The sequence below is a fragment of the Ptychodera flava genome, chromosome 16 (assembly GCF_041260155.1).
Source record: "Ptychodera flava strain L36383 chromosome 16, AS_Pfla_20210202, whole genome shotgun sequence".
NCBI lineage: Eukaryota > Metazoa > Hemichordata > Enteropneusta > Ptychoderidae > Ptychodera > Ptychodera flava.
The window spans coordinates 14,358,130-14,381,844 of record NC_091943.1 but is presented as its reverse complement, the minus strand read 5'-3'; the positions used below and the strand labels follow the sequence as shown (position 1 = coordinate 14,381,844).

The 23,715-nt window shown below is 37.2% G+C and overlaps 2 protein-coding genes across 7 annotated transcripts in view; one reads left to right on the top strand and one right to left on the bottom strand.

Annotated features, from left to right (window-relative positions):
• LOC139114082 (pre-B-cell leukemia transcription factor 1-like) overlaps positions 1–14,407 on the top strand; it is a 94,691-nt gene extending 80,284 nt beyond the window's left edge. For 3 of the 6 annotated variants that reach the window (XM_070675591.1, XM_070675592.1, XM_070675590.1), the window contains exons 8-9: positions 472–606; positions 6,003–14,407. In XM_070675591.1, coding sequence (XP_070531692.1) covers positions 472–606; positions 6,003–6,206 — 339 coding nt within the window. In that variant the 3' untranslated portion in view covers positions 6,207–14,407. The remainder of the gene's footprint in view (positions 1–471; positions 607–6,002) is intronic. The other 3 variants (XM_070675596.1, XM_070675595.1, XM_070675594.1) reach the window with 1 other exon arrangement.
• Positions 14,408–18,092: 3,685 nt separating this feature from the next.
• On the bottom strand, positions 18,093–23,591 carry LOC139114088 (coiled-coil-helix-coiled-coil-helix domain-containing protein 5-like). Its single transcript, XM_070675604.1, has 4 exons — positions 23,458–23,591; positions 22,556–22,696; positions 21,907–22,079; positions 18,093–18,744 (listed from the first exon to the last, which is right to left on the bottom strand). Coding segments are annotated over exons 1-4 (339 nt in total). The 5' UTR covers positions 23,460–23,591; the 3' UTR covers positions 18,093–18,721.
• Positions 23,592–23,715: the final 124 nt, after the last annotated feature.

The window sequence follows — 23,715 nt, the reverse complement described above, 5'->3', positions numbered from 1 at the left end:
TTCTTTACTAGTTAAAAATGTTCTTTCATGTAAACACTTAACAGTACAGACTCACTGCAAGAGCCGACTCCTTCATTTTGCAAGGGTGTTTTTTTTCCCACCAGAACTGGAGGATACGATACAAAATTGTCAGAAAACCACAACTTTTTGCAAGAAAGCATGCCAATTTTGGATCTAAATCGTAGCTTTGTGGAAAAATTGAAAAAATTCTCAAAACGTTTGCAAGTTATCAAAATTTTTGCAGTTGCTTCTCTCTGTATATGATGAGTAAAGGGTTGTAAACCTCTGTCAAACTCTTTTAATGGTATTTTGTGATGTAGTTAGTAAATGAAAAGAGGCTAATTTCTTTTATCGGTGTAAATATAGCTTTCTTAAAATCTTTCTTCTTCTGAAAGTGAAAAAAAGACGCAAAAAAAATCTCCCCTCCCCTATAAAATGTTAACACACTGAATGTGTTGTGGCTCCAACAAGGTGCCGGGACTGCGCCAAGTCATCTCATCCACTGGTGGGTACAACTCAGATCAGCAGGGGATGTATGAGTCACATAACATGGGATATGGTCAACACCCTACTTCCACAGCTACTACCACCTCTGCAGGGGAAATGGTAGGTTCCACGTGACGACCTCTCACCTCTTCTAAAATAAAAACAGAGCTCATGGACAATTATTTTTATTTCACTGAATCATGCATCGCAGTATCCTCTGCTGTCATTTATTTTTTACAATATCATGTGTAAATAGCAGCGGCTTTTACAAGCATAGCATAATAATTAAAACATGAGGTTTTACTTCTGTAACAATTATCTTTGATTTGTACTTTTGTCCAGCCGTGTTCCTTTCTGTAACAAGGTTGGACTTTCATTAAAGGATAATAGGGGTGACTGTAAAGTGAAGATGACATGTACATTGACAAAACACATAGAATTACAGCCAGCCAACATAATCAATGCATAGTAGCTTTGCCTATCGTAAATATCAGGACAATATTCACAAAACTAGTAAGAAAAAAAAACTTGTCACTGAATTGTAAACATTGTTCCTGATTTTATCTGTCAACCACCGAATTCTGACGTCTTGTTTGTATTTTGGAATGTCATTTGCTGCACATAATTTGAATGTTATCAGATATATTTGCATATTAAAATTTTTCAACTTGGCAGCATGCATTTATACTGTTCGAAGTTTTGGCTGATTTAAAGCAAATACATTTCTTTTGGTTATTTAGTCCTGTTACCCAAAGCACCAAACACAGTGATTATGATGGCCTTAACACACATTTTTGCAGGCTCTGACTAGGTAACTAGTTGTTTTTCATTGCTGTTTGGTTCAATATATTTAGAAAACGATTTTCAAAAGTAAGTACTACTTTATAAGCAAAGCAACTGTCCCGTAAAGGTCAGGCATTCCATAATCTCATTTGGACAATCCAAATATAAACACCCCAAACATCCTATTTAAGAAAAATAACTTTGCCTTACCTGGTTAATCATTAATGTTCAAACAGCATTAGAGACACTACAACTTTAATGCTTTTTCACAGCCAGTGCGGCTTTAATGTTAATTTTTGAACATCTTTTAAGACAAGTGAGCCGTGCTCATTGTCCCATGCTGCAGTTTTTTCGCATATCTTCAAAATCAACTGCATATCGTAGTATTCATTCATGGAAATGTAGCATTTCAAGGTATTTTTTTACAGCAGAGAAAAGAAAATTGTCATCTTTTCTTGCGTTTTGCTCTGAGGCTGGTTTTCACGACTACCTCTTTTAGTCTTTGACCGTCCACTCTCTGGTAGACATTAAATAAAAGTGACTTGAGAAAAGAATTGCCAAACATTCACACATCACCTTGGTTACAGTATTTGTAGTGAAAAAGGGAGCTCAAAGCTTCCGTCTCTTCAACGCCATCCCATCATGACCTTTTGTGTCCTTGCCAAATTTCTTTCAAATGACGTATCGCTTGCCTCTTCAAGATGTTTGTGGCTTTCATGATTTATTGAGTCTTCCAGATTTTGTGAGATTAGCCCTCTTCAATTAAAAGATAATCAATTTTGTCAAGTTCAGTGTCAAAGTTTTAGAGTAAACCCTCTTTCTAGCTTGCTCATCGTCATGGAAGAGAGTCTCTGTACACTAACTCTGCTGTGACATATTGTTCGCTGCAAACAAAAGTTCCCGCCAATTTTTTCAGTCAGGTCTGATGAGATGCTATTGGTCACACAACAGACACAGAGATGTGTCAAAGGTCATGACCTGAGCAAATGAATTTCATAGGTTATACTTTGTCAGGTAGATGTCATGCCCTCATATGATGAGTTCATGAACTAGCTTGTTTAACGTCATCTGTAAGGTAAAATCACATGCTCCTAGTCTTTTTCATAGTCAATCACTCTGTAAGTTTCTTCAAACAAATATTATTTTTCATAAGGAAATCTGACCTTTTGTCTGTTTTAACATATAAAAAAAAAGACAACTGTCAGATTTATCACTCTTCTTCTTTGCATATGTTTCATGGCCTTTTTTTTTCGGTGCCAAATAGGATTCTGTAAATATTCCAAAAGACGACATAAACATAGATGAGAGTAGGTTAGGTGTTTTTTGGGGGGGATTTGGAGCACACCTACACTACTGACACGACTTTGAGAAGACAAAATGGCGTCCCGATTTCAGATGCCACGCACTGACATGTTTAACAAACAGTTTCTACATTTTTTTAAAGAATAAAATCCAGTACCTCACATATTGAACCTCGAGGGCGGGGGAGACAGATCATTTATCAGCAGGTTTGCACGCTGTCTATCCCCTTCCTTGAGTAATATTTTTGTGGTGAAACATTTCCTTGTTCAGACATTTTGGTTTTGGATCCTAGGAGGCATTGTGACAGTATATTTTGGTGTACATGTAGCAATTGTATTTGTGTAATTAATTAAATTCAGATATTTTGATGGATTGAAGTTCATTTGAAGTCCATCAACGTAAAATACCGCTATCAAGATTGTACAATCACAGTACAGGAGTTTGGTAGAACCACTGGTGGTTTTAGAGTTTCAAAACAACTTAGAGAATGAGATAGAAAGCACGTTTATGTTTTTCTGTTTAATTTTCGGCACGCTATACCAGTATTGTAAAACTCAATAGCCATACTTGCACAGATCATCTCAGAAAATGTTTGTCAAATCTCAGCGTGCAGCCATTTGCAGGACCCCTCGGTGACCTTACAATCTGAAATACTTGATTGAAAATGGTCAAATTCTGACTTTTCACGAATGATAGTGAAAAAAAAGTGAACCTGTATCATAAGATTAGTTCAAATAGCAATGGAATCTTTTCTGTCAGCAAGATCACAAAAGTGAAAGCATGGTAGCCATATAAACTGCCTGGATGTAAGGTCACACAAGGGTCATATGCAAATATCTCATTGATATGCAAAATTTTACTGTTGGAAAAGTCAAAGATGATCGATAAGGTTCTCAAATCTCTTTTGTTGCATACTATAGATACAAACCCTTGAAAACAAAAAACAGTTTTTTAAGTCAAAAGTTCACGTCTTGGTCACTCATCTAAAGTAAAAAATGATGTCTGTGACATTGCAAAATTTATAACAGTGTACGATTTGTGTGAAATACAAGTGTGAAAACGATCGATTTTACAACAACAACAACAAAGGTTATTAAAAAAGTTCCCATGTACGTTAGCTGAGTTGTCAGTGACCTTTCAAGTAAGGGTTTTGCCATGTATTTTTAAACATTTTCAATGTAGTGTACTTCTCTTCAATCATACAGTGTATGTATTTTGAATGTTTCTTTTCATATCTAGTACAGTGCTACAACCGAAAGAGTTTGTTCTCATGCTTTCATTCTAAAAAAAAAACATAGGTTTTCAATTTGACTCTAAAATCAAATGAAAGTGTTCAGTGTATATTATATGCAAACAATTGTGTCCATGTGACTGTTAAAGCCAAAAGGGTTAAAGTGTAGAGGCTAATGTTTCATAGTTCAAAGTTGGAAGGTCCATTTTAACTTGCCGCTCTTCTTGTTAATCTCACTCTTTGCTCAAAGCATTCCACTCAGAGTGTTTTTAAGAAATAAATTGTATTTTTTGAATTGAAACTTCTGATAAAACTACTGATACTTCCAAATTACACTGCCAGGCAGATTAAAAAAAAAAAGAGGGAGATTTCACAATTTGTCATAGAGGTAACAAATTTTATGAACATAAAATTGCTACAATCAGCTAAATTTGAGTCTTCAAAAAGAAAAAAAAATTTGTCAACTTTAAAGATGTCAGAACATTTTATGGTAACTTTTGGCGGAAAATGTCAAAATAAAATGGGTTTTTATTAAGGTTATCTGTGAGATAATCTGTTCACCATTTTTAAAACCTCTACTGCTGCACTCCAACCAGACATCTTGTTTGTAACACTTCTACGTTTTTTGTTTCAGCATATCTGTAATATACAGGCAGCTTTTTTAGTCAGCATTTTTAACATTTTTTCACTGCTTCTCTGCTTTCCTTGTGTGTAATTACTCAGTGTAAATAGTTACCTACCATCTTTAAAAAAATGCTGCACTTTTTAAAGACAGACATTGACATTAAAAAAATATGAAAAAACTGACAACATGAAATGCTTCCTCTAAAAACTTTCTCATGTGACCCCAAGGTCATGGATCAGAGGTCTGCTGCTGTTTTTTTTATTTTTCGATAATACGACATCTATTTCTTGGAGCTGTATGAAAATTGGAAAATGTCTTATTCTTTGTAAAGTGATGGGGAAAAAAAGAAATGACGACGAACTTTGTAAATTGACTCGTGTAGTTTGAAATTTGACTTGTAGTATTGCTATTTTGAAGTAGTTGCTAGGAAACTTGGGAGAGACAGAGATTGAGAGTTGTATTTTTGAGAGGGAGCATTATGGATGGTAAACATCACTTCAAATGAACATTTTTTTAATATGTACATTTTTTTGTCTACATTTTGTCAGGATTCAGTGAATAAAGGCAAAATGTCAGCAACCATCGTCATATTTTATGTGAAAGGATGTGTGTGTGTGTGTGTAAATTGTTTGCGTGTTCCCTACCTACAAATTTACAGTGTATTGGGGTATTGACCTTTTACCTTTGACCCTGTAACCTTTCACCTATAGCCTTTTAACCCATATACACCCTCACTTTTTCTACTTCTCTTTCGTATCAATTTTTCTTCATAAAAAGTATTAAAAACACCCAGTAAGTCTTTTTATCTTGGCCTGGAGGGTCCATTTGATATAGAAGGTACCACACATAGCAAACCATTGCTTATGACTAAACATTAAATATATATTTTGCTGACAAAACTGTGGCGTATACTCTGTACGTACGGACAATTTTAGTTAGACTTCTTCTGGTCTTTACTGGAATGAAAACTTGAATGGCAATGACCTTGATGGAATCATTAAGTACAGCAATTTTGGGAAAGCAAGGGGGGTTAAAAATAAAATTGTTCAAGTGGACGACAATGCAGTCTTTGGTTGGTCATATCATGAACTCTCCACACGACAAAACCGGCAACCAACACCTATGTTTTTACTAACTTCTTGGTGACACTTTCATTTCTCTGCTTTTTCATCGTCAATGATACTCTTTCTTGAAATTTGGAATGATGAACGGTACGTTGCTGTCGTACAAAAAGTGATGAAACATTGAGAAACTGATGTTTTCGAGAACAAAAAACCAAAAAAAAAATGAAACTAAGTGACCTTCTATTCAAATGGCACCATCTGGCCACCATATTGTATCAGGCCAGGCTTATCTAGAATATACCAATGTGGAAATTAACAGTTTGGATCAAATTTTCACTTGCGTTTTCATTCATTATTTGACAAACTAACTTATACCTGACATTGGCATCCTATATTTTTTTATATAAGTTTGGCATGAACAACTCTAATATTTGGCAAGGAAGCAAAAAAAAAAATTTATTCAACCAAACTGACGGTGTGTTTCTCTGTTTCATCACTTTTTTACTTGCAGGCAATGTCTGCTTCTGATGCCAGCCAAGACCATCGTGGTAGCGGCCGCCAGAGTTCGTCCCCGAACAAAGGAGACAACGAGGACCGAAGTCACTCGCTGGATTTCGCTTCCATGCACGGTTTGCATGGTAACGACTACAATAGCCACGGTGATGATGAAGGCTCGTACAGCGGCGAATCAAGCGATGACGGAAAGCACAATTAGTCTTTTGGCCAGTTTGTGTGTGTGTTTTTTTTTTTTCCGGGTAAAGGCTTTACTGAGTATCATAGTACGACGTTGTATGGTTTTGAGACATATTAACGATATCCACCCTACTGAAACTTTTGCCCAGTGCGTTCTGCAACCGTAAACTGCCTGCAGCAACTTACACTTGTGGGAAACCCCCAAGGTCAGCGATTGAAATTTGGCTTAACATTCGCTACGTCATCTCTGTCTAGTTTGATATTCAAAATGATTCAGAGCCAATCAGTTTTAGCTCTGCTGTCGAAATAGTAAGAATGTCAATCCACATACGTAGTACTTTCTGTGTAATCATTGTTCAGATCAGCAGTTCTTTCTTGGGTTCAAAATTCCAGAATTTATCTATTAAGACTGAGTAGATTTTTTCGAAATATCTGGAAACATTTCTTGGTAAATTAGCAGCGTCAGTCAGATCACCCAAAGTAGGTTAAAGATCTCGATGAACTCAGAGATTTTGTAGTTGTTTTACCTTGAGAATGACTGCCCAGAATTGCACAAGATTGGCAGCAGATGTCAGGTAGACAACCCTTTCTCTGCTATGGTTTGGCCCCAACCCATTGTTATATATGGTGATTGTGGACCTGTTTTCAAAGAAATCGGGGTGAACAGCTTTAAGAGTGACAAATAACTCTTACCAAATGCCAAAGTCCACAAAAAAAAACCATCCATAAACTTATGGAGCTCTTGTGTTTTGTTTGACCACTAGATAAAAGTGTTTATGAACTCTGCCTCAGCCGACAGCCACACTACCATGACAGCCACACTACCAACTCAAAGATGTGTCAGATCAACCAACAGCAAAATCCAGATGATGTGCCTGTTTCTGATAGGCAATGTAAAGCCAAGTTTCAATCCCTGACTCCAGTTACTTCAGGTCGAACACAAGTAACTTCAAACAACTGACCGACATCATGTCATTTAGTTTTAATGGGCAAGCGTTTAAATAATGTCAGCCGTTTGTCTCAATTAAAATTTGCCCCATTTTTATCTGCTAACCCCAACGGTGAATTTTAAATTGACTAATGGAACATGTTGTGTGAACTTATTCTTCTTTTGCAAATTTTGTGGGGTGGGGAATAATGTTTAACAACCCGAGGGGTTGTTCACATAGTTGCAGGTCTAACCTTGCCTGAGGGGCTCAAATTTTGTGAATAAGCCTGACCATAGGGGGTTTGAAAATGAAATGCAACATGAACGGTACAGGGATGGATGTCTCCAAATCTGAGAAGCAGATACGAAAGCGTCACACTTCAGTTTACAATTTTGGAGGATTTTTATCAGTCGAACAGTACGACAGTTGTCTTTTGATTCCCACCAGAATTCCGTTATGGACAATCAGTTTGCAAAAAAGTACTAAACATAGATACTGCCTTGTGTCCGAGGCAGGGAATTACTGTAGTTAAGATGAACTTAAGGCTGTCTTAAAATATATTCTATGGTAGGTCGTTATTAGCTTTGTTTTAAAACAAAAAATGAGCCAAAACCTGACAATTTTAACAGAATTTTGAAAAAAAAAGGTGAAAATCATTTTGATCTGTTAGTCTGCCAAAGGTAACTTATCCCACCTATTATTCAAAGTTGGTTACTTCCACATTATAAATAAGTATCAGACATCAATGTTGTCATTTTTAGCCTTGGCAGAATGTTTGTATGCCAGAGCAGTGTATTTGTGTACTACAAAGATGTGAGGTTAGTGTCAGTCTGCGTGTGAAATTCAACATCCCTGTCTTTTGTAATGGTATAGTCCAATTGTATTCTGTCACAGGTCATAGGTCAGTGTTGTCAACAAATGGGCAGTGACTGGGGAAAAGAAAGTTTAAGACGCCATGATGTGAGACAAAATGACAACAAAACAGTTCTTTACGTAATGATATCTGTCAAGCAGGTGATAAAAAACATGAAACAAATTTGGATCGATCCAAAATCGAACTGAGGAACCATAAAGCTTTACGACAGCTTCACTCACTCAATTTTGGACAATATCTGGTGTGTTCTGGTGTATTTTGCTTTTACTATACAGGCCAATCACACCCCTTTCCAGTGCAAAAACTTTACATGTCAGTAAAATGCAAATTACATAGCAACAGTCTTTTCCATCGGTCACATGTCCAATGAAAAGTAATTTCATTGGCTGCTATTGCCCAACTTTCAAGCAATGACAAAAAGGTCACTCTAAGGTCAAGTACAGATCTGTGCAGAATACAATTTTTTTTTCTCCCAAGTAATATTGTAATGGTAGAAGTTTTACAATTCTAAGACACTGCAAATCAAATTTGCAGGTTTTTCGTGTGTGAGTTCCCTTGTAAGTACGTACACATCTTAATGTATTTTATACTCATCCAGTCGATATTTCATTGTTCTACAGAACATCTGTAAAGTGGATTTTAAGAAACAAAAGAACCTCAGTGAACAAGCTGATAGGATTAGAAGCATGGTTGAAGGGAAATATTCTCAGAATTTGTGCAAAGATTGACCTCAGCTCGACTCCACAATTTAAAACCTTGTAATGTACAGAACTGTGTTTCTCATTTTCAGTATGTCAGGTTCGCACTGAATGCGATCAGTCCACGTTGACCTTTAAGTCAAACTTGTCAATTTTTTTTTTTTCCACTGGAGCTCAGCTTCTCACATTACAGTTGTAATGATTACAAAACTTCATGTTGCCTCAACGTGCTCTCAACTTCCCGTTTCACCGTTGTGAAATAAAGCATCGCCACCTTCACAAAATCTTCCTTGAAAATGCAAGAGAAAATTTGATGATCACTAATAAAATATACTTAAAGACATCGTTTTCCAGGGGGGGGAAGAATGAAATACCACGGTATTATAATGAAAGCTGAATTCTCTATAATGCGACAATTTTCAAATATTCAAAACAATCTACGTCCACCTTTCAGGGAGTGCTCCAGTTCGTAAGTTACAATTGTTTTTCATCTTTAACCCTTCAACATCCCACTTACCCAATACTTATACATGATGGTCCAGACTTTTTATTTTCAATGCATTGGTTGGACCACTACACGGGAAAGTAGGGATGGAATATTTTACAAAAGTAAGAATGCTTTTCGAGAATTAGCACAAATTCCCTTTTTTTCTTGAGAGAAGGGTATAATATTAAGTTTCATAAATGTGAAGGAAAAAATGAAATAGTGCCAAGACAAAAAGAAAATTGTTGGGTGAAGCTGAGGTCAATAGCAGATTTTATATTGCACAAACCAAAATCAATTTTAGATTTTCCGATAGACTTAAGAAAAACCATGTGAATATGTTTTCATCACTTTTCTTATCTTACCTGTTTTGTACAAAATAATATCTATTATAATCACCATAATGTAGCTCCAAGCAAAGTCAGTCAGTCAGCAGTCTTTTCAAATTTGGAGGCTCAAGGTGGATGTTACTGGAAAGCACTTGTAAAAAAATCTTATGACTCTTGCACAAATTTACATCAAAACTTTAAAGCTTGCTACTGGCCAAGTTTCCATTCAAAATGGCCGCCGTTGTTTTAACATTGAAAGACACTGCAATTTCTCTGCTGTGATATTAATGAAAACTCATTCAGCTCAGTGGCAGTGTAGATGTCTGCACGTTGCGTTGCATAGAGATAGAGCCAAAAAAAAAGGCAGAAAATATGTTCAAACAATACTCTGTGCTTGTACCATCCATCTTTAGCTTGTTGTACAAACTCATTTTCACGCCAATCAGATTGGCTGTACAAAACAAAAGTCTTTGTTCTGATGTGCCAAAAGCATGTTTCTTGTACATGTAACCGACCCTCACCAGTAAACACTGTCCCACCAAGGTTTCTTTTTTTTGTTTTTTTCAAATCATGTATTAACGTTTGATTTTAATCAAGTGTGAGAGCTTAGTTTTTATCATTGAAACTATGATTTTAACATGAGCTGAAATTTTCAACAGTTTTAAATATTTAGGTTGCAGTTTTATTTTGTGATTTTTATTTTTCAAAAGGGAGGGGGTAATATTTGATATTACATACTGCCATCCCAGGTAACCAGCATTATCGTCATTGCAACGTGGTACGTCTGTGTTGAACTGTGTTTTGTTATTCAGCCAGGATCCTCGGCTGTAGTTTTGTGTTTTAGTATAGTTCTATCTGTTGGAGATTTGGTAATCCCCCCATTTTAATACCGTAATTCTGGTTACAGTAAATTTATGAGTAAAAGTAAGCGGGCTAAGGATGACAGATGTGCAGATAGGGCCATAGCTGTTGACACTTGACCCCCCGGACTCCAGAGGCAGCCATATTGATGAATTGAGCATGCTCAGTGAGATAAGCAAGTGTCAGTGGGTATTTCCGGGAAATTGTGAAATATGACATGGTGTGTATCTGGCGGTTTTTTACGATGCAGTTTGGAATCAGAGAGTATCGCAACGGATTCACCTTTGTCAGTGAATTTTCATTTGTTTTGCTTATCTTGTTCTGGTGAATCAGTCATTTTGAATGAGAATTGCAATCACCAGATACTTTGGAATGCTTAGCTCGGGTTTTTGCGGCACAAATTTGAATCCCATCTCCTCGCAAGAAACTTTGTGAGAGACACTCTAACAAACGTTTCATCATTAGAAAATTTTCTCAATTAAAAATGCACCTCAGCTTCAACCTCTTACTGAAGCAAATTTGTTCCCTTGTGCAAAAAAAAAATCTGATTATGAAGATTTTGTAACAACTTCACGAAATGTTACCTTAGAAAATTTTACAGCATATTAGTACAAGTGTGTTAATTTCAACGCTTCAGTCAAAATTATCCTCTACAGACGGCAGATAATTCCATCTCATGGATACCGTGATATTTATAAAGAAATAAATGCAGCAATATGAATGAGATCATGCAATACGGACAAACAAGAACTCAGTATGTGCAGCAGTAACAGACACAATATCCTGTCTCACCATGAACAGTACATATCCAGGCAGAAATGTATGGCTTCTTATACTTTCCACTCTGCGGGTCCATGTTATTGGTACTGCTGTGAGTGAGGTTTCCCTTATAGCTTACCTGACTTCATTAAATCATATTTTCCCGTCAAGCAAGCGTCGTGAAAAGATATGTCCTATCTTACCCTTTCCTGCAGGCTTTCGCGGTGATTTCCACACTAATTTTTTTTAAATTTGTGCCTGTGTGGTAGGTTTTTGAACAAAAGCCTCATAGTGCGCCTTGCTGTGGCAGTTATTGGTACAAAACATCATTTCTTTGACAAACAATCGTAAAATAATTAGAAATGAGAATTTCTGTCACTTCAAAAGGGGAGTGCAGGTTTTTTGAACGGATCACCAGTTATCCAATATTGACCCTGCCTTTTGCAAAGTTAACCAACATGCGTTCAGCCGCGTAAGCCCCCGACAATTTATCTCCACAAAAACTTCAAAACAACGGCGGAATTTTCCTGCCGCGATATAAATCTGCAGGAAATAACTGCACCGCATCTGTCCGCAGAACTCATGAAAGAAAGATGACGCTGTTTTCCCAAGTTGGATACTTTAATGGTAGCCGTGTCTCCAGTTAAATAACAGATCGCGACCTCCTGAACCAGGTGTGAGATGACATCTGTAGTACAGGCGCTGGGGGAGTCGTCGGCGGCTCCAGAGGTCTAGTGCAACTGATTCCGAGTCTGATCGTAAAGTGTTATAAGCGAGGCTGTCCGAGACTCAATTTGAAATTAGCAAGTTTTTATTTTTCCCCAGCATTAAAAAGTACGGAGTACACCTTCACCAAATTGGACAAAGTAAAACTCCATGGGACTTCCCAGACAACATCGTGGCTCAGTGAAAAGATGACAAATGTTAAACCAAATCAATTTATAGGTAGTCGGGGATTATTATTTCGGAAAATCTCTCAACTTTGCCTCCAGGGGAATTGGTCGAAGACATCTCAATTCATTGTGATGTATGGATAACAAATCAATATGTAAAGGAAAATGTGATTTTTAATGGAACTACTGGAGTAAAAAGTAAATTTTTGATGTTTTGTTATCCCCTTTGCCACAGAGGTGAGATTCTCAGATCTTCGACCAAGCTGCTGTCTTTGCGTAAGAAGTCGTAGAGGTGACAGCCGTTCCCTTTATTGTTCAATATTTCTTTCTATGTTTACGCACCCTGTCAAAAGATCCCCATATTTCATCATCGAGTGTCGTCATCTCCCCTCCTCCATTTTCTCCCCTCCTCGGCCGAGTACCGTAAATCTAGCCCACAAATCACTGCGCGTATTAAAGTTCAGCAAATTACCACTGCCAGTGAGACACCATTTTAATCCCGAGGTTTTTCTACTGAAAAGGTACCAATAACACGGTACCCCTGATTAGAACTCATTTGGAATTAAAAATCTACCATCACTACCTCTGGATCTCTGTGGTGGAAAAAAGCGCTGATCAAAGGGAGAAGGGTTGTATAAATCACGGCTATATAATTAGTGGTGGAGATTGGATGCTGTGCTATGGTACACGGTCCGTCCACTAATCAGGATTTCTGAATAGTACAGGGTCGAGACACCAATAAATCTAAGCCATTTTTGACTGAATCCCATCAAATTGATGGCCCAACGACTGGAGTCTTCAGTTAATAGGAAATTGACTTCTCATTCTCAGATAACTCTTGCAGCAAATAACAAAAAAAATGAATCGGATCAAGCTCGGTGATCCCAACCACCCGACGAAGTGAATCGTAATTCGCAGGAACCAGTGCTACATTAAAAGAAACTCTGGCGAGAAAGTTTGGCCAAACTTCAGTTTGTAACGAGGATGTTCGTGTCTCTGCTTTGCAAGAAAGCTTGTCTGTCTGCATTGTTCATCCATTCTGATTCATTGGAGACCTGCTGTATGAAATTTTTCCCTCAATCTGATTGTAAGCTACCAGAGAACTCATTTGTGATGCACGTAAAACCGGGTTAATCCCGTGAATATATACCTCAGCATTGCTCGTTCTCAGAAAAAACCATGGCAGGAATCTGAAAAGCTCTGCTCTTTCATCCAGCTGCTTACATACAGTGGTGGATCCGTGCAGTACTTTCCCCTCTTAACCTTTTCACCACCGAAGCTTAGATTACTCTCATTGTTTCAAAGGGTAGGGTTGAACCAACATCAGGGGAAATAGGGATGGCAAGGTCAATGAGATGGGTACATTTTTCAATGTCATTACGTGCATACTGAAGAAAGTCTGGGTTTGATTTTTCACTTGTATCCTCATTTGTGAGTGTCTTGTAAAAAATTTTTTTATCAGATGTGGTGTTGACTATACTCTTGAATCACATTCATCTATGCTGTAGTGCCAAAAAAAACCTCTTGAACTGGGTACAGTCACCAGTTTTTGATAATATAGAGGGTGTGTCATTGTGAGGAGTCAAAAAACGCCGATGACATAAAATACCTATTGTCATAGCATCAGTAACATACAGCTGTAGCAGGGCAGAACACACAGATTGATAGTGTTTCTATAAGTATGTATCTGGTGTTGGCCAGTATCCTCTGTGTGTATTATTCAAAACAACCTTAGCATTGACATATTTAAAACAAACAGAAAATAATTATATAAATAAGGCAGCATTTCTAAAAGATGGCAGCTCTTTCAAATTTTGACTGATTGTAGTTGTATGTGGTTTCAAAGTCAGTAGACAAAAGACGGTCCAACCGTAATACTCCCATTTGCTCCTGGCTTCATCTCGCAGAGGATAACAGTCAGCTGCAGAAGAACAAATAATATGACAAAGTGAAAGAAAGAAAGTGTTTGTTTGGCTGTTTGTAAAAACCTGGCTCATTCTGTCATCCCCAACCTTCTATTAGAACCCAAATATGATATGTATATTTCATGACATATGATTACATCACCTCTCTTTTCATTTTGGTTTTTTTTTTGGAGGGGTCAGTGTATTTGTTTGTTTATCTTTTGTAATCTCCACTCTTGAGTTTGTTTCTTCACTTCTCCAGTGGGTAGAACCATTCAGACATGTCCTCAAAATGAATCAAGCAAAACTCAGCTCTGTGAGTTTTTCAGTCACTAATATGCACTATTCTAAATAGGCAGCTAGTTTCTAATCCATTTATGATTATAATCAAACAAAAAAAGGCAAAGTTCTATTTTTTTCTTCTCTTTTTTTGTGTACTCTTGGTCTTTCAGACTTACAATCAATAAAGTGCCATTGTTTGCAACCCATGAAGAGTGCTGGTCTTATTTCATTACTGGACAGTGTGAAATGATATAACGAATAGTTTCCCTGCACCATAAGAAGGTGTATATATATATATATATATATATATATATATATATATATATATATATATATATATATATATATATATATATATATATATATTATATATATATATCATAATAGCATGAAAATGTAATACAAGTGATATTATCAGTCTATTATAGCTCCATTTAGATGTAGCTGACACATTTTCACATTTTTTGTTTTGCTACTTAGTAAAATACAGTTTCTTTTTCTGCTCCTGAGAGAGTGTGTTGAAGTGCCAGGCATTCCTGTCTACACAGCTTGCGTTTATGTACATCTACTGTTGACAACTGAATTAGTTGAAACTAGAATTCACATTTTAGCAACAACATGACATGTTGGTACGTAGTACTCTGTGTCTGCAATGCTGTATTGTATATTTCAACATACTGTTGGGAGAGAAATAGAGAAAAACATATTTTGTTTTCAAACAAAACCAATGAAAATATAAAAAAAGTATCTTACAGCTGTTGTTCCTTTTATTTTCATGTTGGAATCTGAAATTGACCACAATGCCTCGTCTGGACTGGGAAAATTTTTTGTCAAACACAAGAGTATGAAAGTTTACTATAAAAAGTTATCGCTGCTTGCCATTTACATGGCTAAGAAGGTTCAACATTCACTTGAAATTACTGAGAGTTGGAAATACATCAGTTGTTGGTGACTTCCAGATTAAGCTCCTTGCATAGACAGCTGTCATAAAGAAAATCCAGGACTCTTATACACTGGTATATCAGTTGTGGTTCATGTATTGACTGTACAATTTGAAAGTTTGAATGTACGCTGTATTTGATACCTTTATTCTGATGTCTGAATATAATCGTGCATACATAATGTGTGTAAGGCCTGATTTGAATAAGTTTTTTTTACGACAGTTGCCGACCTCAATTTTGTGTTCATTTGGTCTAAAATTATCAGAGGAATTACAGAAAAGTTCATAAAAATTAGTAAAATGTTGCATTAAAATGTTGGTGGGAAAAAATACAGCACTCAAAGGATTAAAAATGCTATTGTCTATGAAATGGGAATGTCTTGTCAGCATCAAGCTAACCAATGTCATATATTTCAAAAAAAATCTCAATATCAGACTAAAGAAAATAAGGTTTGTTTTTCCCATGTAGCGCGTACTGCGCCTCTGTTGGGTCATTATTTAGGTAGTTGTCATGACTCCCTACTGTCACATGACCTTGGCCATCAAGAGCTGCACCAATGAATGGATGAGTAAAAGCCACTGCTATCTTGGGAATTATGCTGACCTTCTACAGATCTGGATAGTTCAATTCAAAATCACGTCTCCCTAGTCTCCTAGCTTGCTCGGTTGTAAATTGATAATTTGTGAAGTTTGGCCTCTGGGAGCTGTCAAATGCCATCGCCATGGATACAGGTGGCAAAACAGCGTGAGAAAGTTTTCAACTTTAAACAATTTCTCAGCGTGCTCTTCATTTATTGAAGACGATGAGTTATATCATTTTGACAGTCAACCTACGCGTCTCCCTCGACACTGCGGCCCACAGTGAGGCCACAAACTTTAAAGATTTCACCGCTCTTTCAGTCTCTTTATCATTGCTTGAAATATCTCAGACAGCTGTACCCCAATACATGTAATATTTTATATCTGTCTTGAGCTAAGAAAATCCTCAAGTCAACGGCACATCAAACTGGCTTAGATATGAAACACGGTGATCTGTAATGCCAGGGTAGGTGGGACAAAATGCCAACCCAATTGCCCTCTGCCCAGGGTAGACATAATAAAAAATATTTTGAAGTTCTGCACCTTGAAACGGGGATCAAACTGCACATAAGCCAGACTCCATCAGCCAAACTATTTTTGAGGAGCTCTGCTTAAAATGAACACTTTCCTTCACGTTGTGATCATTCAGTTTTCAATAACAGTATGTGCAATATAGTGCCAAAGTTTGGGCACAGAGGGCGATATATTGAAAATGACCTATCAACAGAATCCTGAAAGCTACGAAAAATTCTCCGTGTTGGAAACCCATATCCAGGTCAGTCTGCCAGGAGATGAAACCCACCTTGGTTGCAGCTGTAGTACTTGATAAATACTAACATGGATTCAATCCGCATATGTTACAGCTACAGTATTTGTTTGGCTTGCTACTGATCGAGACACGGTCATGAACTTGGATACAACACAGCCAACAGTCTTGCTTGTATCTTCTAACAACTCGAGCCTTAATCCCATATCACAACTTTGATTTATCCACAGACATACACAAAACATATTGTCAGTTTTCCCCAAGAGACTCGTCTGCATCAATGAACAGACTGACTAATCTCTTTCATATATGAAAAGATTGGTATTTCATATTTCCCAGAATTCATCAGTGGTTTCACTTAAAGAGAAGATTTCAATTTTATCAGGTCTCCCTCTCTGATTGTTGTTATGATAGCATTTTGCCGGAGCACGCGATGTCTTTCCAGAGCTGCCGCGTTTCTCAGATTGTGGGCTGATATAGAGAAACCTTGCTTATCATTTCTGGCATCAAATGAGAAATTCCATTCGTTTTCCAGATTTATGATGAAGTAGGTATTAGATCATTTTTAAGGAGGCACAAGAAGAAAAATATGAATGGGAAATATTTCAAAAGTTCACAGAATATTGCACTGGAATCTATTTTCAACCAAGTCGAGTTTTTGTTACCAGTTTTGTTTTCCGTCTATGCCTAAAAATTTAATATTCAAAACCAAACAATGGTATATAAGCATAATATTTCAAAATTAATAGATGGTCAACGAATACGTCACAGTCAAGTGGAAGCCATGGGAATTGGTTTAAAGTTAAACTTCGTGGAGTATTAGACGTGATTTCAATAAATTTGGTGGGAAAGTTGTGAACTGTAAAAGCTTTAGAGAAGGATTATTAAATTCCTATTTGATATTTTGTGGCCATTTGCTAGGTGGTTGATCTTTCTTTACATCTATATGGTATGAATCACTGGAAGTCACAACAGTATCAACATAACTTTGACACAATCTATCAGTTACACTCTTCTTTTACTTCGTTTTCTGGCAATTTTCTCCAGATGTAATCACTCCCTACGACAATTTCTTAATGCACTCAGGGAAACTTTCAAAGGTCTGGCATACGTCCAGCCTATACATGGGAAACCAGACAAGAAATGCTCAGCATTGATGTTTAATGCGCCACTGTAAACCAGAATAGCAGCCACAATGGTACCAAATGATATTTGCCTGTGGACAACCGGCTGCAGTTTGCAGTCTTGCCATTATTTCGTGTGGTGATCCGTCATCTCTCGAGGCCGACGGGACCGTACCATACTCCACCGTGAACACAATGTCAGGTGTCACCAAGATGTAAATTATCCTAGGCGCTACTTGTCACATCTTTGAAATAGACTCTAGGGGAAGTCTCTTCATTAATTTCTCATAACGGTGATTAATGAGCTCACACATTGTGCAGAAACTTCCGAAAGGTTGAATGCCTAGCATATTTCATCCTGCCTCTCTCAGGAATAACTACAGGGGGCTCTCTTCATTACACTTTGATTTTGACAGCCAAATCAAGGCACAAGGTAAGAAAGAAACTTTCCCATTCTGCGCAACAATGATCCAAATCACACAGGGAAAAATTTTAAAAGGACAATTTCCTTTTTATTTGTCTCGATAGCTGATACAGACAAACTATTTTTTCCTGTTCATGTCAAATCTTTTTGGCAGTCCATAAGTGCAACGTAAAATCTGTTATATCATGTTAATATATACCCTGCTATGAGCAAGTTATTTGATAGAGACAGTGCTGAAGAGCCTGACAGGTTAAAAGGTTCAACGTGTTTTAAATTTGTTGCTCCTCTCATTTTTTGTAAATTAATTTTGAAAATAGGAACCATTAGGCTAATTTTACTGGCAGCACTGGTGTCAGAAAACCACTGTACCACATGCAATACCAGCTCACAATGCTCAAATTCATTTTATTGGTAATGCTTAAAAAATCTGTTTGTAAAATACATGTAAGTCATTTAGAACTAGCAAAACAGTCGTCCCTGAATTTTTGCAGTTGTTGTTTTTGTAAGGTAACCAAGTTGTTGGTGAATGGTAATTACACTGACTCGAGGTTGAGTTTGATAATACTGGTGATCATGATCTGTTGATGTTGATCAGCCCACAATATGAAGTAGCCAATCAGTACACTGCATGACTGGCAACAGTCAAAATGGCTGACAAATGTCCATTACGTACTTGATTACACTGTAAGAACTAGGCACTTTTCAATTCTTGTCCTGCAAAAAAACGGAAAAGGATGGGTTAGAAATTCCAGTGTTATCTTCAGATTGCGCCATTGTGCAAACCTCAAGTTCAAACAAAAAGTGCCACAAACGCATGCTGTCTCCTTCTTCAATGAGATCTTGAGACAATGATTTATGCAGAGTATTGACAGTGACATGCTGCAGCAAGATTGTTGCTCATGATGCAACATCACAATAGTTGATTTTACCCACTATCTCCCCATAGCAACAGTAAAATGAAAAATACCAGCAGAAACATGATCTTCAGCTGAAAGACAATCAATTAGGGTTTACCTTCAGTTTACAAAACTGTATTTTAACTTATATGAATGAAGTTTGAATGATTCATGGAGGTAACTCCTACTACCTCCATGAATGATTTATGTAGACTTTTAACATATTAAACATTTCCTACATGGATAAAAGTAAGTAACAGAAGACTGTCATTAATTTGACATTTGATCCATTCTATAGCCTTAATTTACTACTGCCTTGAAAAACTTTAATTTGCATAATTTATTATGGTCCCCCTCATTGAGAACCCCCCTCACAATTTTTTTTTTTCAAGCAGAGGGGGATTTCCCCCCCCCCCCCCCATATGAGAGAGAAACCTAAAGAAAACACTGAAATTTTAAAAACAGAATCACAAATAGGACTGAAGTGTCTGCAGTGTCTGCTTGGCAATATGAGAAGACGTTTTTCCTAGAAATTATCTGGACTTAAAAATGGCAGGGAGTTCTATGTTACAGACGTTTGTGACTCACAATAGGTATTAAAATAATTGTACTTGAACAACTGCTCTGGTTATTTTTGAATGACATTCAACATCTCAAGAGCTCATGTGATTCATCTATAAATATTCTGATACTTATAACTGGATATTACTGGAAAGTCATGTTTACACAACGGAGCATATTTGTCAACATTTAGCTACCGTAGTTGTCTTTTTTTTTATTATACTACGGGACTTGTGGACAGAAGACTTGCATACAAGAGTTTATATTTATCTCTGTCTCACACGCAGCTATGCACAGTGCTATCACAATGGGAAATAAAAACATTTTTTGGTATGAGAAGGTAGGACTACACCAATTTTCAAAATATCTGACTGCGTCACTGGATGTAAATCACAGGAATCACAGGCTAAAACCACTTTTTAAGAATTCTAGGTCAAAGCATTGACCCTATAAAGTCACACCAGCGGTGACACTCTCAGGGGAATATAAGTACCCATGCATGTTTATTTTCCAAAATCCCGGAAAAGGGGGTGTATTTCATTCATCATCACGGTTCATAGTGGAAACAAGAAAAAAGGCACTTTTTCCCAAAATTGTCCATGAAAGGATTAGCATAACCCTTTGAAACCTTGTGGATGAATTTCTGAGATGTAACAGCACTGCCATGGTAAATTTGGAAATGAGATTGTTTGAAATGATGATGACATCATCATGAAAAATCTTTTTCCCAAAAGTTATCATGTTGCTCCAGACAGTAATGAATGTAAGCTAGTTCACACAATGGCAAAACACTACCTTGATATGCGAAGACAATTTTGTTGCTCTATACAACATTGACTTGGCTGTAACTGCGTTTAGAAATTATCTCTCCCTCTCCAAGGGGGTTAATTTTCTCTGATATATGATATAAGGGTGTCTGTTTTTGTTGATAAATCCACAAGGTGGGGTGTTTTCAAGTTTTGTAGAACAAGTCATCGTTGATGACACAGTCCCCACTTGTTAATGGGTGCTTTGATTACAGGTCCTCAGAGAGGATAGAGTCCTCTTCATTAGGTCTGTGATAAAAATACTTTTGAATAAATTCGCTTGATACATGTCTGAGTTGTAGTTCAGGACATGAAAAAATCGTAATAAAATGGCCACATGGTGGCCATAATGGATCGAATCACAAAACAAATCAATGTGCATATGTATGACATACGGTAGGTCAATGTCCTTGTACCAACTTTGATTAAAATTGGTTGAAATATGCCTGAGTTATGGCTTTGTACATGAAAAAATCATAACAAAATGGCCGCACAGCAGCCATATTGGATCGTATCACAAAACAAATTAACACGCATATGTATGACATTGGTCAATCTCCTTGTACCATTTTTGAATAAATTTGCTTGATACATGTCTGAGTTATGGTTCTGGACATGAAAAAACGTAATAAAATGGCCACATGGCGGCCATATTGGATCGTATCACAAAACAAGTCGATGTGCATGTGTATGACATAGGTTGATGTCCTTGTACCAACTTTGAATAAAATTGGTTGAGATATGCCTGAGTTATGGCTCTGTACATGAAAAAATCGTAACAAAATGGCCGCACGGCGGCCATATTGGATCGTATCACAAAAAAATTGATGTGCATAGCTATGACATTGGTCAATGTCCTTGTACCAACTTTGAATAAAATCTGTAGAAACATGCCTGAGTTATGGCTCTGTACATGAAAAAATCGTAATAAAATGGCCGCCTGGCGGCCATATTGGATCGTATCACAAAACAAATTGATGTGCATGTGTATGACATAGGTCAATGTCCTTGTACCAAGTTTGAATATAATCGGTTGAGATATGCCTGAGTTATGGCTCTGTACATGAAAAAATCGTAACAAAATGGCCGCACGGCGGCCATATTGGATCGTATCACAAAAAGAATTGACGTGCATATCTATGACATTGGTCAATGTCCTTGTACCAACTTTGAATAAAATCAGTTGAAACATGCCTGAATTATGGCTCTGTACATGAAAAAATCGTAATAAAATGGCCGCCTGGCAGCCATATTGGATCGTATCACAAAACAAATCGACGTGCATCTGTATGACATATGAAGTAATCCTTGTACCAAGTTTGAATGAAATCGCTTCGGGCATCTCTGAGATATCTGCGTGAACGGACGGACGCACGCACGCACGCACGCACGCACGCACGCACGCACGCACACACACACGCACGGACACGACCAAACCTATAAGTCCCCCCGGACGGTGTCCGTGGGGACTAACAAGCATGCATACCAAGCCATCCTGTGAGTGCAACTGCCTGGCCTTTTTGCAAGCAAGACTTAGAATCCATGGTTGACTAGCATTTCATTGGTAACAACAAGTTTCATGATTATCTTCCAATAAAACTGATAAATCTCACCTGATCCTGTCTTCAAGGACTGTTCCAGCTTCACTGCTGCACTCTCAGCACACTGCAGGAACTGATTAAGACTTGCTACACATTTCTCAACATTCTGCGGGTTTTCTTTCAAGCAAGCATCGTACGTCGCAAACTCTTGCACACACGCTTTCTTTATAGTTTGGACACCAGGACTTTGAAGAGAAAAAATGAACAAAAGCCAAAATATTTAGAATGATATCTCTGCCAGTCAGAGGTAAAATGCGCCTCTGGGACAGATATTCGGACCCTCAAATTTCTATAATTCTTTTCTGATCTACCACTTGCGGGGGTTCGTTTTAAAGCTCTTGATGTAAGAAAAATTTTCACTTGCTTAGTTTTTCAAAAATCTAAAATTTCATTTTTTTCCATAGAGTTAACACAGGGATAGCAGCCAATTGAATTTCAAATCTCGGAAACTGTTAGGTAATTTGTTTCTCTTGTGCCTGACTTTGCACTGTGACCCCTGGTTTTTATTCTCTATTTGGTAAGAGAATGGCTGCAAGTTTCATTCAGGAAAGTTTGAACAAAAGTTAAAATTTGTCTTTCACTTTCGAGGCGCACACTACCCTTACAGCATGTTTGTAAAACAAGAAACATTTCAGGTATTCATAGAACCATGCGTTCTTACTGTGTAGAAGAACATTCTGTGACTTTAGCTTTGTACTGATTGCACTTCAAGTTCCAGTCTTGTGGATTGTTTTGGACACACAGGCCGTATGCCTCCAGCTCATTCATACAGTACTTGGATACAAGTTGCATAACAACGTCCCTGTGGAAATATAAAAAGGCTTTTTCATGTTCTTCACACCAAATACACTGTTGAATATTACAAATGGTTACTTAGAATTCCCTGGATCATCCAACAAGGTATCAAGGTACGTAAGTGCTTATTTACATTTCCTATATCGACCTGCTCCTCCCCATATCAGCCTACCAAAGATACTGAAGCAAGTATGTTTTAAAGTCATTTACCTGGAGTTTGCGATAATTTGTAGAGGAAAATAGTTTAATTTATTGTACATGAAAATCATTCTAACTAAAAATGTGGATCCTATGGGGCTTTCTTTTTTTTTTTTTTTTTTTTTTTTTTTTTTTTTTTGAAAAAGATAAATTTATTTCAACATAGTCGCAAGGCTTTCATGAACTTCTTTTTGAGTGACTAGCGCCCTCAACGCTGATCCGTAAATATTTGTTTCAGCTGATCTGCACTGATAACTGGTTTACGAGTTGCAGGGCTTCTAAGCTTTTTTATACTTAAAATATCGCTGTCACGTATTGGTTGCCAGACAGTCAGCGATATACAGAACAATTCAATAGATGCATTGGCATATTATGCATTATATACGGTAAATTATGTTTGCTGTTCACATATATATTACTAGACAATCCACCGATTACACATAGTCGACTGTCACGTTTCAATGCACATCAGTTACACGATACACGTGCTATCGGAACTTCAAAACTGCTCTGAGCTACTCTACTGACTCGTCTGGAAATCGACAAGTCGTCTCCTGTGGATGTACTTACATTTTTGACGGGGTAAATTACATCTGTCACGATGAACAAATTCTTAACTTATGTTGTCGATAACGTAAATCATCAAAGCACGGAATCAGATTCCCCGAATGTACCTTTCGCGATCTGCGCACGCATCATAAACGACATAGGCAGGCTTTAGACTTCTTGCAGAACAGGAAAGTGAAAATTTCCATCTTAGGGTACAATTATCATTTAAATTTTGTCTTTCTATACAATTTAGTGAAAGTCTTTGCTTTTGTCAAAAGT

Bases quoted from the DNA above. Each gene is read 5' to 3' on its own strand.
- LOC139114088 (XM_070675604.1), bottom strand. The intron at 22,080-22,555 runs GTAAGAACGCAT...TTCTCTTCAAAG, and splicing joins ACAGAATGTTCTTCTACACA to TCCTGGTGTCCAAACTATAA. The intron at 18,745-21,906 runs GTGAGATTTATC...GTTTTTTTGCAG, and splicing joins GTCCTTGAAGACAGGATCAG to GACAAGAATTGAAAAGTGCC.